At 43.1% G+C, this 16,766-nt stretch overlaps 1 protein-coding gene across 2 annotated transcripts in view; it reads left to right on the top strand.

Moving 5' to 3' along the window:
- STX8 (syntaxin 8) overlaps positions 1-16,766 on the top strand; it is a 112,558-nt gene that overhangs the window by 45,087 nt on the left and 50,705 nt on the right. The window contains exon 7 of one of the 2 annotated variants that reach the window (XM_049812723.1): positions 1,847-1,973. The exons of the other annotated variant lie outside the window; for it this stretch is intronic. Within the exon in view, the coding sequence (XP_049668680.1) occupies positions 1,847-1,962 (116 nt within the window). The 3' untranslated portion in view covers positions 1,963-1,973. The remainder of the gene's footprint in view (positions 1-1,846; positions 1,974-16,766) is intronic. 2 annotated transcript variants of the gene reach the window in all.

Here is a 16,766-nt window from a genome sequence, read left to right as displayed (position 1 = left end):
CTCTTCCCTGATCAATTAATCTAAATAACTAAGTCGTTTCACCTGGCTGCTGCTTAGCTGTGCTGTATGGGTGGCAGAAGGGAGAGTAACTGGTAGGCTGGGATGCTGGAAATCAGTGCTTCTGGTCACGTAAGTCAGTCTTTTGCACTACAGGCACATGCAGACCAGACATCTCAAGTGAATCGCTCAGTGTTGCTGAGATGCTGTTTTAACACACTTTTTTTTGTGCTTGAGTGCGTAAATGACAAAACGTACCAGGAAAAGAACTGTGCAGAACAAATCGCTGTGAATGCCAGCTCTTTAAAAGTGGGGTGTTCCCCTGCCTTCCCTTTGTGTGCCCTGGTTTGGGTACATCCTGAAGGGACACTTCTCATAAGCTTCTGGTCACTCTTGTTAACTTGCCTAGGGCTATAACTTTCTTTAACAGTTTGCATGTGACAAATATTAATTTATGGGAACGGTTACTCACTGTCCTAAAACTAAGAATGTCATAATTAAATTTGGGGATCTTTCCTTAGCTTTTGATGTATAGCAGAAGATAAAGGTGCATTGCCAGTGGTCTCCAAATAATACTGTATCATACCATAGCCAAGCAAATACCATCCCTGCAGTAGTCTTGCTAAAGCACTGTGACTTCAAATGAGAGATTTTGTGCTTATTTCTGTGCCCCAGTGGAGAAGAGTTGCTCTAGAGAATGGAGGATTTGGGTTCAGGAATTGATCTATAACGAGAGCTGCTGTTGGGGCAGCAATGCTGCCTGCCCTGCCCCTTTCTCTGGGCAATGAAATTTGTCCCAGAATTGGTGACCGGAAAATGAATTAGCTTCTGCTAGCATTATATTGTGATTATTGCCAAGGGCTGGTGGTTTTTTTTCTTCTAGATCAGTCCTAGTTCACAGAAGCAGTAGTGGGCTCAGTTCTTCTTGTCCCATGTTCCACGTGGCCTCCCTCATTATCCCAGCTGGGACTCCAGCCTGCCTCCTTTGCTCCTGGGATGCTCTGTGCCTTTGTGGACACAGCTAAAACAGAGACAACGAGCACGAAGGGCAGCTTTCCTTTTAAATGAAACACTGTCCACGGTGTGTTTTCTGCTGATGACATCTAAAGCGAGTACACAAAGATCTCTCCTATCCCTGTTTTCAATCAGGAAATGAGACAGGGACCAGCTAAGGAATAAATACTACCTCAGATGAAACTTAATCTGTTTTTAAAAAACTTCCTCACACCGAAATGGAGCTTTTTTTTTTTTTCTTTTTTTAACAGTCCTACCCTGAAAAGTCTCTCCTGGGGTGTGTCTCATCCTCACTTAACTGTGTTGAGGGGTTTTTTTATTCCGAGTTTCTGGAAGCTCCATGGTTTTTCCTGTTACGCATTTTTAATTCAAAACGCCCTAGTGAGCCTTTTCTTTTCCGAATCTCCAGAGTACTCCATGGGGAAAAATTTAAAAAATAACATGTAAGCTTTAAATAATTTACTATGAGAGTAATTGGGTTTATACAGCAGTTCATAAACCTTTAGCTGGTAAAAATCAAAGTACCTTAATCTGAAAAGCAGATGGGGGGTTTGTCAGGGTGAAGGCTTATAGAGTTTTCAAAGACAAATTGTTTAATTCCATCACTGGCTAGGAAAATAAATAGTTCTGCTGCTCGATTGAAAACAGAAACATCTTAGAAATGAGACTTTCTTAGCTTTCAAGCATTGTTCATTCTACAACAAAGAAATCAAAAGAAACTTGGTGGAAAGATGTGATGGAGTTCTAGTTTATGAGAAATGAAAGGCGAAAGCTTCTAAACCACATTTTACTATTCTTACTGAATTTTCAAGTGCTTTTCCTCCCCTCCTTTCAGGGGCTGACACTCTGTACAAGGCATCTGTTTCGTGTGAATCAGCGATGCATATGATGTCTGTAGGTCATTTCCTTCTATCAAGAGAGGTGGCAAGACTAGCCATAGTCTCTGCCTAAATACTAGAGCGGTAAGTGTGAGACGCTACTCTAAAATCCCACTTTTCAATACAGCGAAACTGTTTGCAGCAGATTGAAAGCTGGGAGCCATGCCTTGCCTGTGTAATGAAGGCTGCATTTGTACCCCCATATTAATGCTACTCACAGGCCAATCAGTAGTATCTAGCCAGCACATCCCCTTGCAAGTGATGGTCTTGCTTTAGTTGGGCTAATGGACTGATGAGATCACCTCTAATTTGTGTATCAAGCTGGTTTGTATCACATCGTTCAAAAAAGAAGGGGGGAAAAAACCCTGCACACAAAACAACAAAACCCTCTTTATTTTTTTTCGTGCTGGACTTCAAAAGCTTGCATTATAAACAGTGTGTTCTGCCCTGTGAAAGCAACGTTTTTTGCTCAGACCCATTACCTCAGCCAATAAACATCAGAAAATGAGCGCTCGTTTTGGTGTTTGGTTTTCATTTAGTCCAGAATTATGACAGGCCAGTACGAGTAGCGCTATCGATCGGTACAGGAGGAGATGCCTGGGAGATGGCTGGTGTGTTGAGCTAACTCGGTCGCTGCTTTGGGGCTTTAATCTGCTCTCTGCATCCACAGGTGCACGCATCATTCTCCTCTGGCCAGGAGAAAGGAGAAAACTTGAAGCAAGAAGGATGCTTAGAGTATGGATGATATTTTGCTAATTGTTTAAACATCTGCAGCCCTAAACTTATAAGAATAAAGTTTCAAAGACCTTTGAAGGCATGTATCTGGTTATTTGGGGCTGGATGGAGTGGAAGTGCCCAAGCTTGTGTTAGTGGGCTTGAAACATGGAAACTTGGTGCATCCAGTTTCATCAGCACTGCTTGGGGTGGATGCAGCTCCGTGCAGGTGTGATGTTCCGGGGCCTGATTTGGTGGTGCACAGCGTTTGTTGGTGACGGTGACCCTTCTGATGTGATGCCGATGGTGATTTCAGCCAGTACTGCGAATTTTGTCCTGCTGTAGTACTAATCCGGGACCAGGCAGGTTTGGTTTGGCTGTAGGAGCTTCTGCAGGTTGAGCTCTAGGATTGTTACGTGGTCTTGTGTTGCCTTCCTCTTCTGCAAGGATGTTAAGCGCTAAATCCCACTGGGTTATGTGAAGTTATATGTGTTGTTCTTCCCAGCGTCTTAAAATTTCAGCTGCAGCAGAGGGTGAGGAATTTGCTGGAAGTGAGAACAACTGACTTTAAAAGTCATTTAAAGTACCTGAACTCCACACGTGATGGTGACAATGGCATCTGAGAAGCCAGACTGGACTTTTTATAAGTGTGCCCAGGACAAGAAAAGAAATGAGAAATTTGTGTCCTTCTGCGAAGTTATTCTCAAAGAAGTCTTCTCTTGGACACTGCTGAAGTGCCCTGATAAAAGCAGCATCTTCTGTCTGGCTTGAGCTGTGCTCTCTTACTTTTCCATATTGCACATAATAACACTTTACAGCAGAGCAGTTCAGCAGACAGCCTGTTTTCTGTGTGTCTTCTCTTGTAAGCAGCGTCTCCAGGACATTCAGAGTTTGGAAAATAGGAGCTAGTAGGAGAGGAAAGGGAAGCTGGTGAGCTGAAGGTTTTGCTCAGCTGAGATTTCAAAATGCATTGGGTATTACCTAAGAGGAATGTGTTTCAGGCCGGCTGTGTGTTCAGTTGCTGGTGGGAGAAGGATGTCAGGCTTTGACAGGTGGGTTTTCAGTGCTCTGTTTAAGCCTCCTTGAGAAGGAGCTGATGCCTAGTGATCACAGCTTGAGGTAGAAAATCAAAATGCCTGAACCAATCTGGGCAGTCAAGTTTGAGGTCAGGGAACATGCCAGCTTGCCAGGCCATCCCATTTCTTTCTGCCAGCATATTTGATCTCCTCAACCCTTTCTTCTGTGTTTTTTTCTGTGTTTCTATTGCTGTTTCATATCCCTTTGCTGTCTGTCTGGTGGCATGTTATATATACCTACCAGCTGGTACCTGGTGGCTCACCTTTGTAGTACCGTAAGTGTTAGACCTTGGAGATGACAAGTTTTTAAGCTGGGTGCTGAGTACCACCACAAAGGTGGTCATTCCTGGAATAAATGTCCTAGGCTGCCTGAAGCTCCTGACTGGAGGGCTTCCTCGAAGTTCCTTTGACTCTTGGTTACAGTGGTGCAGTGCTCTATAGTGGATATAGGAACATAACCCCATGATGACATTTACACTGTTTGGTCAAATTCTTGCCTGTTGTTTACTGTCCTTTGCCTGTTGCAATGATTTTCACCCTGTTTCAAGCATTAACTTGAACTTTTGGATACCTGCTTCTGGACTGTAGGCTGGAGCGGATGCTCTTCTAGTGGCTTATCCAGGGTTTTTTCCATTTTGAGACCTGTGCCAGGAGTAAGCTACAGCTCTCTGGTGTCGTGAGCAATGAATGGGGTATCCGCATGCTGGATGGCAGAGGTGTTGTGGTAACTGGTTTAATTATGCTGAGCACTTGATATTAAGTGATGAAGTAGAAATGTGTTACTCTAACGAAAATATCTGTCACAGAACATGGTGGTGTGTCTTGTTTCAGCATGACAAAAAACAGGTGAGTAAAAATAGTCGACCACAGCTGGAATAGCTATTAACAAACATGCCTGCCTGCCAGAGTCCGCTCTCTGAGCCGTGAAACCTGATAAGACTCGATCCACAGCCCTAATAAAAGGAATTTCCATACACAATTACTTCAGCTGGGTTTTAATCTTATAATAGTGTCTTTTGTTGAAAGGTTTGCAGATAGAAGACACAGGGTAATCCTCCAGCACCTCCCAGAGAAGGGATGTACACAACGTTGTCACGGCAGGATCACCTCCGGGGAAGGCAGGAGTCAGGTGCAGCCTGTGTTGTCTCTTCCCCCTGACCTCTCGCTTCTGATGCCCTTGGGAGAAATCGGACATGGATACGCATGTACATTTAGCCTGGAGCTTACCGAGTCGGTGGACAGGAGGTGGAGGGTACAAGATGGGGGGCAGAATGGGAAAAGTTGGTAGGTAATATCACAAAAACAGTAGAAGCTGCTGCTCTGGTGGCCCAGGATGCTGATAGCAGTGATGTGGGTAGATAATAACGTGGTTGTACGGAATGTTTTTCCTTTAGGTATCAAGGTACAGGTATCATAGTACTTGTATCATACTACTCGTCTTAGTTTGGGGCAAAACTTCTATGTGTTTTCTTGTTCATTCAGGAACCAGACAGGAAAGACTCAATGTGGTTCTAGTAACTATATGTTAGCAAGCTGGCTACGTAACAGTTACGGTCGTTATAGGATAAGGGTATTTTTTGGCAGACTTCTTGCCGCAGCAGAGCGTTGCGGTAACGCTGTTAATTCAACAGAACTGTTTTGAATTGATCATGTAGAGTGTTTGTCCAGTTTTTGGAAAAAGTAAGAGGCCATGGTGTTCAGCAGCGAAGGGGAAGAGATGAACTCATACCTGGTGTGGCATAGGTCAGTAGAGACACAGGCAGGGAACTAGAGCTGAAAGAATGAAAAAATCTTAAGACCCCAACACACAAAGCTCTGCATTGTATGGTTGGTAGGAAGAGAGATTTAATAAAGTACTTTAGAATAAAGTATTAAAAGTAATTGAGTTAGACTGCAGAGTGTTTTGTGAAGTGAGTGCTGACAGAAGAGTTAACCAACCAGACCATTGTTCCTTAGGTGTCTTCTGTGGATCAGCCAGTCTTTTCTTCCAAGCTGCTCTAGAGCTGATTTAAGCTTTAAGTTGTTTTTTTCCAAAACTGCTTTCCCTCTAAAGGAAAAAAAAAATTAATAGCAAAAATGGAATTCTTTTTAGCAGCTAACTTATAAATGTGAAAATCTGAATAAATAAATGGTGCAATGATCAAAAAATGTTACATTAACACTTTTTTATTACATTAGCTGAGACACTTCAGTAACATGCCGTTATCCTGGGGCACTGGGGAGATCACGATTTTTCTATTTTTCATTTTTACCGTTCTGCACCCTTTTGCTGCTGGTTCCAGTTTGCATCAGCATTGCTGGCGTTTGGATTTCCATTGAAGTCTGGCTGGAAGAATTTAATTCTTTGGAACTCATCTGGTTGCTTTCTATCTTACTGCTTGTGTAATTCATACCTAGAAGAGAGCCATTAGAGGTGGCAGTCCAAGGGAACGAGGACCTTGGCTCTCTTGGAGTTAATGGGGACTGAGCATTCAGCTTTCACAAGGTACATTTGAAAACTGCAGTCTTCTCATCAAATTGGGGTGCTGGTTGTAGAAAACGATCTGCATAATTCAGCTACGTAACTGATGGGCTCTTCTGTGACTGTTTCAGATTAAAGCCAGGTACAAAGATGCTGCTACAAGTCTGGGTTGGTTAAGTTAGGTTAGCTTGCTCTATCAGACAGCAGGATTCATTTTCAAAGTTGTCTTGAGGCCGCCTGCATTGTTTGGGCTTTTTATGTTGGCTTTCTTGCTGAACTGGGCTCATAGTTAATGCTGAGTTGCGATTTCCATGACAAGTCCTCTTCTTGGAGATTTACAGCTCAGCTGCTTTAATTTGCCAGGCTAATGCTTTGGAATGCAGGTTGACAGTCCAGATGTGAAACCTTTCTCCTCGGAAAGAAAACAAAGGATTAAATGTGTTTTAAGAGCATTTGAAAAAATAATTTAAGATTGAGGCCCAGAACCGAACATCTGAAGTCTTGAAATACTGCTGTTAGCCGGTGGTGTGAAACTTCAAAATCCAGAGATTTGAAAGTGTGTCATCTTTGGGCAGGCTGCAGGTACCCTTCGGCTTTCAGTGCACCTGTTACTGCCCGTATCAAAAGCTTCATAAGATTTTACAAAATATCAAATAATCAAATTATGCATCTTCATGCAATTTGTGCAGGTTAAAGAATGGTAGGGGTATTGCTTCTGCTAAAAGATGTGTAGAGATGGGGGGGACAACTGTGGGTGCTTACTTGGAAATGACAGTGTTTCCCCAATATTCGTAAGTAAAGACAGTAGCTCACGCTTTGCAATTTGACAAACTGCCCCCCCTCCCCCCAGTTTCATGAGGGGGCTTATAAATAGGATTATCCTTGTTTTCAGGGTGTGTGGAGGAAGGCCCAGGTGGTGTGGGTCTGCTGCAGCGGCTGTTCACTATCGTCCCCATTGCGGGGTGAAGGGTCTGACCAGAGTACGGGGATTCTCTAAAGCATGACTGAATTGGAAAAGGGTATAATAGTGGTGTTTAATGTCCAAAACATTTTTTTAGAGAGAAACATAATGGCCTCAGCCAAGCCATTGAATCTGATCCTTTGTGCTCGTGAAGATTTGTACAATGCATCTATCAATTAATATCCGTTTGGGTTTCAGAATTATTTGGGTTGGAAATGATGCAGCAAGAGTTCATTGTCCTTTCAAAGAAAAGATGAAAACATCTATAACTTTCTCCCAGCCCATATGGAAAGAGCAGACATTAGGAGCCTGTACTACCAGATGTCTTAAAATTGAACTCAGCCTCACAAGTTAAAAAGGGCAGATCTTATAGGGCAGGTCTTTCTCAAGTTGCCTTGAGAAATATAATGGGGTAGAGATGGCAGAGCTTTGCATTGTGATTTATTGAAACTGGGGTTGTAAAGTAAAAAGCTTGTGGCGTTTTATTTGGCACTAATAATCTGGTTGGTGTTCTGATCAGATTTAGGAAGCCTCTGTAGACCAGTGATTTTGCAAGTAGAAGAGGCACGTTTTGTATATCCAGTTGATATTTGTTATTGTCAGAAAGATCTCTGTCTTTTTACCATGTTGTGGAACAACAGATTAGTACAAGTATGCTAAGAAAAGGGTTTAACAAATGACAAAAATGGCTTACATTTTTCCTAGTTAAAAATTAGGAAGAAAATAACCCTAGGCTAAAAGTGCCTTTTGTAGTATCAGTGTATGTTTTTTTTAAGTGGGATGTTGTAAGTTGAGTAATTGGAAATAATGACTTTGAGAATGCACACACAGAGCTAGGAGTTAATTTTTTGTCCTGTATGTATTCACATTCTTTCCCTTTTTTTGTTTGTTTTGGTTTTGGGGTGGGTTTTTTTTTTTTGTTTTTTGTTTTTTGAAACAAAGTAGTTTGGCTAGAGAAAATGTTTGAGGTATGTACTCTTGCTGCTGCTGCAGTAAGGTAGTGTGCTGATTTGTTCCCATACATCTGAGAGCGATCAAACAGTCAACTTCTGCAAACAGTTGCAGGAGAAGCACAATAAGCACTAGTAATCTCTTCAGTTTGATAAACTGTGTATTTGTGTAGCTTGATAAAGTGGAGGCTTAAGGTTTCCTTCCTGTGCTGGAGTTCGTCACACAGGAATTCAGAACTCGTGCATCGAGATCAAACCAGTATTTAGCCACGGTCTTCTGAAGTGTCTTACAGACATGTTGCTTAGTGGCACTAAACCCTCAGCTTTGTGCAGCTTTTGCCAATTAATCACTTTTGGTCCTTCCAACAAATGAACTGTAGAAAGGAGAAAATCATAGAGGAGTGGAGCAGCTGTATAAGGGCTCCCTCTGTATAAGAGCCTTTCCTTGCTCTGCAAAAATCCATGGGCACAGAGCCACGCTAAACAGTAAGTGTTCAGCCACATCTGCAGAAAATCCATGGGAGGGCATGTGGAAAGTTGGCACAACTTTTGGTGGAAGGAAGTGGGAAGAAAGAAAATCATTAGCTAAGGCTAACCAGGATTCATAGACTTGAGGTCGTCTTATCTGTGGAAGTTCTTCTTCCACCCTTTCTGTTGTTTTAACCGCTTCTCTGAGTAATCTGAACTTTTTCCATGACTACAGACTTGGAATAGAATATTTCTGAGCCATCAACTCAAGTGATGTCTTTTTCTGCTTTTGGTCTGTTTCAGACTTCTGGGCAGACGACTGAGCAGGTAGGATGCAAATAATTCCAGCAATATCAGAGGAGGTCCTTCACTGCAGTGCATCTGATTCCTGGTATTTGCTCAGCTCTGAACATGTTGTTAGATGATGTATTCCTCTTGCTAATTTAGTCAATTTACCATTGATTCCAGTAGAGCTTGATGAAGTATGTCAGCTGGAGATCAGTCCCAGGTGCCTGGGTTGACCTTAGCTTTATCAGCTGCTTTCAATACTGTAACCATGAAGCACTTGCAAGTTTTCTGGTTCCTCCCATGATTGGCAGACCAATTCTAAAGTGGCTTTCCTCCTCGTTTGTGATCCAAGAGGATAATGCCATGCAGCTGTCCACAGCATGATGCTCTTGTGGTGAATACTGTGATGCTCTCTTGGCTTATTACCAACCTGAATGTTTATTAAAATGGCGGTTGTGTTTTGCAGGCTTGACAACTAACTGATACATGGTTCTGCATTTTCCTCTTCTCTAAATACCTTGAGCAGAATTGAACAAGTCTCTTAATGCTCCAGTGAGACTGAGTTATTTTAGAAGAGGTTTGACTGCAGATGTATAGAGCGGAGGAGACTGGCGGTACCTGTTGGCTGGTAGAAATAAGCTTTTAGCAGTTGGCAGAGGTGGTTGGTCGTTTTGAGCGTGGTTTTGGTGAACTTTCCTGGAGTTCTTGTCAGCTCCTATGCGTGTAAGGGATGGGCTGGAGAGGAATATCTTTCCACCTGGCCTCATGACCCCTTCTGGTGTGTTCCAGCGTGCTGTCACTGATCTGCATCGCTTTGGTATGGGCATGCTGAAGGGCATCTTCCTTACGGCTATACATTAAGATAATTGAAAAGATTATGTGAACTCCTAGCCCCATCTGACACCTTCCCATAATCAGGGGCCAGGACTTGACCAGTGGAATTTTTTTAAAGTAAATTTTGCATCAGCTGCTGTGTGATGTTGGGGTGCTGCAGAGATTATTGATGAGGAGGTCATGGTGTTTGAGCTGCTCCTTCAGAGACAGACTGTAGGGTTAGATTGGCTTGTCTGGGGGAAGGGTGCTCATCAAATTTCTAAAATGCCTTTTCATTTAAAAAAAAAAAAAAAGAAAAGGAAACAACAAACCCCATCTTCCTTTGAAAGGGTAAGGGTTAATGGCAGGGGATGAGCTCCATACTGTGTCAGTCACCCTGAGAAACCCTCCGGCATGTGGCAGGTCACTGGTCTGTGTGTCTACCACCTGAGAGTGGCACTGCCCGTTCATTAAATGACTGAAACTGGAAGGAAAGGAACGCACCACTTAAGCTTGAATCACTAAAGTCAGCATCACATCAGCACGTTGAGTTACATTCCCTTTTTGCTCCTCAAACTGCAGTCCATGTAATATATTTTTGGTCTCCAGCTATGCAAGAGCACTGCTGGTCATTTTTTCCAATCTTCCTTAATCTGCTTCGAAGCTGAGAGCACTTAATCTCCAGTTGTTGAATTATTCTCAGTTGTAGGGACCGTGGCAGCAATGAAGTGTTTCACTAACTTTTAAGGTTTTTAATGTAAAAAATGTGGGACACTCTCGTGGGTTGGAAATAGTGTTACAGTTAACACTTTGGGAATGGATCGGTCCTGCTTTTTGGATTGAGTTTTCTTTAATTTGTGTAGGAATGAGTTTATACATCCTGCGCAGCCTGCTAGACATGTCAGGAATTTCAGTATTTCTTTCTTTGAAGGCACTTGCCACAGAGCGGGGTGATTCCGCTCAGCCTCGCTCCCAGCAAAGCCAAACAATTTGGTGATTTTTCTCGTGGGGACAAAATGACATTAGCCATTTATAATCATCGCTTTAAATCGCCTTAGAGCTGGAGCTGTCTCATAGGCAGGTTTTGAGAAATGAGTTTTTTTTCTTTCAAAGGTGCTTGGGAAACTTCTGCCAGGACTCCCAAGTGACGGGGCCTTTGTCCGGGAGGAAGGAGCCGGCCTCGGAGGGTTATCCATCAGCGTGCTGCGGCATCTTTCACAGCCCCAGTTCATCAAAGAGACGTTCACAGCCCCGTCTCGCTGGCCGGCCCGGGGTCGGGCAGTCGTGATGTATTGTTGGGCTGACGGATGGCATGCAAGGCGAGGGCGGATTTATGGGGAGCACCTCTTGTGAGTAAACCCTTAGTAGGCAACGTGCTGGCTTTTAAGAGAGTCCTCCCGTAGATGCATTAACTACAGTTACTCTCAGAGTTGAGAAAATGGATGAGAATTGATTTTTATCTCATGGAAGAGAGGTGTATATCTGGGTTGAGGTGGCTGTGACCCAAGTAGATGAGATGCTGTCTCACTGTGTTATTTTTTTTAATTTTTTTTTCAGTGGGACTAAGGCCTGGTTCTTTGGTATCCACAAGGATTACATTACATTACATTACTGTGATGGGTCCACACTTTAAGAAGTGTGGAAATAGTAGTTGTCAAGTAGATCTTAAAGTGACAACAGCTGCATGGAGTATAACTTAAGTGATTTTTTTAAAAATTTTTTTTTGAGTAATGGACCAGAAACCTAAACTAAAAACCAGGTTTTAGTGGTGTTTTATGGGGAATTGCTATATCTTCTACCCTAGTGTAATTATGGCAACTGATGCATATTTGTAATTAAAGCTATTGACATCTGTGGAAAAGTATTGCAATGGTGTACAAACTTGGGATAAATTAGAGTTACCAAAAGAATGTAGGGGTGAATATTATGAAGAATTTCTGAAGGCAGTATTTTAAAAATCCTGCTTAGATTTTGGATAAAGGGAAAACAAACAAATACAGAGTCTGAATTAGCTTCTGTCCTTTCATTTTTTGCTATAAGTTTGCAGAAAACAAACATATCATACCACGAAAAGTGTTTTGATTGGCAGGGTTTTGTTATATGAATGTAAGTAGCCTTCCAGTCTCTTAGTGCTCCAGGCTTTCCTAGAGATGCAGAATTTATGATTATTTTATCTGTTAGCAGTATTTCCTTGCTTTCTCTCAAAGTGAGTCTATAGAAAAATAGTTTAACGACATTGTCCCTATAACGTGAAGATTTTGCTGGAAGTTTTGATAGTCTGGGCTAAAAATCTCTGGTTTTGTTGCTAGAGCACTCAGATTTTGGATTTGAATAAAAATAAGAGATGACTACAAGTACAAGGAGCCAGCGCTTGCTGTGGGCTTGGTGTGCCACATACTGAACAGAGTGCACTGGGTGTATGGCAATGGTGACTTAAGTGAATGCTGTAAATCAGAGGCAACCTTTGATAATTCTTGCAAGAGGGGTTTGGGGTTTTTGTTTGTTTGTTGTTTTTTTGTTTGTTTTTTTTTAAATATTAATGTGCATTTGATAACTAGGTAACTGTGCTGGTCTGCTTTAAACACGGTAAATAAAAAGGAAAGGTTACTTGTTGGGAGTAAAGGGGAGGAACAAATGACCTGGCTTTACACTTGAATATTTCTGGTGAAGGAGACTATTATCTCCTTCCAGATAACTGGGGAAGGATACTCAAAATACCATATCATGTGAATATAGTTATTGCCTGCCTTATATCACTGGGAGTTCTCAACACATCTGGACTGAGAGTAGTTCCAGTAACATTAAAGCGTACTATTTTGGTTGGCACACTGACACTGTGGTATATGCCAATTAGTAATGGCTCTTGGAAACAGGCAGCTTTAAAACTCGCCCTGAACTATTCCCCAGAGAAATTATTCAATTAAGTACAGCTAAAATTAATGTCCATGGGTTTTGTTCGAATAAAACAAAATAAGCAGCTGGAAAAGGGAAAACTTCTCAGTATGTGCTTTTAAAATAACAACTCTAACTAATAACTGTGTTTGCTGGAATCGATACTGCTGTTTGTTTTCTCAGTGTTGCTCTTTAGCTGTGAATGATCTGATGAGGGCAACCACAGCTGATGGCCTGGGATGGCTCTTTGTCACCACCATGTATTTTCAAACCACCGTTTGCTGCCTGCGGACCTGCTTTCAAGAGGATGAAGTGTTCTGTGTTGCTCGGGGGTATCAAAGTTTGACCCAAATATAATCTTGTATATTTTGGAATGGATGAGTGAGGCTGCTTGGCTGCAGTGTGAAGGGTGGTGTGTGGTGGAAACGGTGATCCTGGATGTGTCCTCTTAGTCCCTGGAGCAGATGGCAAGGTTTTCTGTAGCAGAACAAATAGCTTTCTCTTCTTTCAGCAAGTGTTAGCCTTGAAGGTGCTGAAGGTTTGGTGAAGCAGTGGGAAAGGGATACACTGGAGGCATGTGCTGGCCCTCCGCCTTCTGAGCTGGACGCTCGGGCTGCTCTTCCCTTCCCAAAGGCCAGGCAGCGGTTGTAGGACTCTGGAGCAGCTTGTTCTTTTCAGTCTGTGCGTTTTCCACTGTTACCAGGAACTCAGGGAACCAGGAGCAATCCTGGTCCTGAAGGAGTTGTTCCCCTGCAAGGATTCCTCAGGGTGGAAAGCTGGCATGGCCTGGAGTCCACAGGGTATGTTGGGGGAAGGAGGACCTTCTGCTGCAATAGCTCATGCATCTAGTGCCTCAAGGTACTAACCTGAGCGTGGAGGGCAGGCTGGAGTTGGTCACCGGCTGCGTGGGGGAGAAGAGCTGTCCTTCCCCGCCTGCTCTCCTGGACACAAACCAAGTCTGCCAGCTCCTGCCCTACTCTGCCTGGAGATCTTGCCACCCAGCTGCCCTTCTCTTTGTCAGCAGAGCCACTGCTTGGCAGTGCGGACACAGGGAAGGGCGAGCGACGTCTTTGTGCCACCGGGACCCCAGCAGAGCTGCAGGGGAAGCAGCGGGAGGTGAAATCCCCTCTTGCCTCCCTGTAGCACTGGGACTGCTACGTACACGTGGCATGTCGTAAAACACATTCTCAGCAGGAGGCCACAAGAGGTCTTCTCAACCTGATTGTCTCCAAGGACCATCAAGCCCCCATGAATTAAAGGAGCCAAAGAGTGAAACAGCAGAAACACAGAGGAACAAGTTGGTTTGCTCCCTCAGAGAAGTCAGTATTTTTAGTTTTTTTAATACTTACATGAAGTTCTGCCAAAGAAGAGATTAAATGTCATCAGTTAAATTTGGGAAGGTGGGAGGAGGAATCTTGGTCTTTGCTTGAAATGCAAAACTCGTCACAGCAGAAAGTGTCGGTGTCCCAGTGTCCTGAGCAGCACAGAGCTTGGATCAGCATGAACACCAGTGGGATTTTGAGTACTACCTTGGAGTTGAACAGTGAGGAGAAGCCCATGACTGCACTAACAAATTGCTTGTGGCATGGAGAGCTGTACATGTCAGAGAGCTTGCAAAAACCAGGCATGGCTAGCAGTGAAGGAGAGAAATTAAGATTCTTGGGTTTGCATTTTTTACTGCGTTTTTTTCTTTTCACTCTGCCTTGACATTACAGCTGGGACATCGTGCTAAGGTTCTTTAGGTTTTTGATGTACTTACATTAGTTGCAATCTTCATTTCATACCACTGGCATTTTGAACAATGCTTGCCTTCTTATTAACATGTAATTATGGAGTTTGGACATATAGAGGTTGGCATTCAATATATGATTCATTTCTTTGGTATCTAGCTCTTCTCCTGAGGCACTGGAGACCTGAAGGAGGGAGAGAAAGCCTGCTTGGCTTCTCCACTAAATTCCAGCCTTATTGTAATTTTTTTGCGTAGCATAAAACATTATGGATTTTACTTCTCTATATGTTTTTCTTAAGGCTGACTGCAGTCTTCCATGACTCACAGTGGGGTATACCGTGGAGATGCATTAGTCATTGATAAATACTATCAAGTGATCTGTAAATTTAAATCCATGGAAAATCCAAACAATTCCAAGGAAACGTTTGGTCAGCAGCGCTGTTCTGCTAAACTGCGACCAAAGCCCAGATTTGCTTCTCTCTGCCTGTGCTGTATTTCATGTGGCCGTTTTCACTTGGCTTTTGGGTTTCTTACTCTACAGACAGAATGAGGGTGACTTAAAGATGGAGTTGCCAAAACCAAGTGGGGCTTTTTACATGTTTTAAATAAAACAAAAAAAATCGATTAGGGTAAAGTCATGTATGAAAGCAGAACTCTGGCTGTGCAAGAGCCTGTTCTACTTCATGGGAAGAGATGGCCATCTTTCCTAGGGACTCCATGAGTTAAGGAGAATGATAAAAAAAAAATAAAATTCCATGCCTTTAGAAAGATGGTGCACCTGTGTGGGACATGGGTAGAAACAGGGAGACATCAGATGGAAAGGCAACCAAATAATTTTCCTGCTCTTGAGTGGTGAAAGAGTAGGAAAAAACCCACATGGCTTCCTGCAAAATAAAACATATTGTTCTTCAAAACGGCCTAGCTCTCTGGCTCTGCCACTGCCTGGCTTTCACTCCTTTAATGGACTGCTTTACACTTCTCCATAACGAGTTGGCTTGCTTTCTCATGAGCTCCTTCATGGGAGAAACAGCAAGGAGGACTCCAGTGTTTGGTGCCTTGGTTCATGGTGCCCTCGTGATGAGAGCAACAGCATCCATAGCTGTTGCATAGGATCATCTCCTCCATGTCTGTGTGCTACAATTCATATTGTGACTTGTAATCTCGTAAGTTACACCTTTCTTGATTAAAACATGCAGTGTCGATGCACACGCCATAACTCTGGCATAGCTTGCTGCTGTTTAGTCCCTGCAGAGAAAGATGCAATATTAATTTTGTGTCTTTAGTATGATCTCATAAGCTAGCAGTTGACTTGCTCCTCTGTCTTCAGTGTTGCTGGCACAGAGCGGGGCTGGCCAGGCACTGATGGGGTCTTGGCACTGGGGTTGGAAAGGGAGAAAAGGTGGAGTGGCTGAATGGGCTGGAAAAGGGACTTTTGTGCTCTGGAGACATTTGAGCTTCTTGTTTTGTTGTCAAAACTGAGAATTTCATTTGCAAGCTGAAAGCTGGTTATTTGCTTCAAGCTGATCAGGGACGTGTTTCAGCATAAAGGGCATCATCAAGGAGGTAAAACACTGAAGGTCCAGGTGTGCAGAGCACTCTGGGATATACTGTTTTTATCATCTATCAAATGGTTTTCCAGTGGAAACTGTTCCCTTGGAAAACTTCTGACCAGCTGTAGAAAGACTTGATGGCTGAGTTGACACAGAAGATGGGGCTGCCAGAGAAGCCCAATTTCAAACCCATAGGAAGCGTTGTTAGAAATGTCAACAGAGAAGTTGGGAATATGGGAAAGGCAGATGGTGGTCGTGATGGAGGACCTGTGGTCTCTGTTGTGTTGCTCAACAGGACTGCGGGCAAATCCAGTGCCTCAAGCTTGCAGCCTTTTTGAGGAGGAATAAAGGAAAAAAGCAGAAGGATCCGTTTGGACACAGCAGACTGCTCCAGCACCTGGCTTGGGTTCAGCTCAGGGTTTGCTTTCCCACCCTGCGCGAGCCCTTAGCGCAAGAGACCAGCTGTAGCATGATGTATGGCAGTTTCCCGGAGAGATGACTTACGGGTCAAACGGGTGGGATTCCCATCTCATGGGACACTCTGAAATTATCCATGCTGTGGCTGGAGAGAAGCAGAACCAGGTTTTTACAGAAAGCACCAGTGTTTTTAGGAAATAAAACAATGGTTTTGATTTTCATGGCAGCGGCAAAGTCTTCAAAGGAAAAAGGGTATGAAGAATGAACTTTTTTCTGAGAAATTCCTAGGATTACATATTATTTCTTCTGCTCAATTTTTTTATCGTCTGTCTTCTATTCATGTCCTTTGCATAAATCTTTATTTTTCTAGCTATTAGCAGATGTGATTTTAAACATGTATATAAATACACCCTGATTTCAGGAAAGGTTTTTACATTCTGGTAGTCACTTTTAGCACAGTCCTTCTAAACGCACACATGTGGAAAGGGATGGACCCCAGAAATCTGTAGCAGCAAAATGTGATGCTAGTGTGACTTACAATGCAACCATTTAATTTAG

Source organism: Accipiter gentilis, chromosome 10 (genome assembly GCF_929443795.1).
Source record: "Accipiter gentilis chromosome 10, bAccGen1.1, whole genome shotgun sequence".
Taxonomy (NCBI): domain Eukaryota; kingdom Metazoa; phylum Chordata; class Aves; order Accipitriformes; family Accipitridae; genus Astur; species Astur gentilis.
The sequence above is the reverse complement of the archived record's forward strand: the minus strand, read 5'-3'. Positions and strand labels throughout refer to the sequence as shown.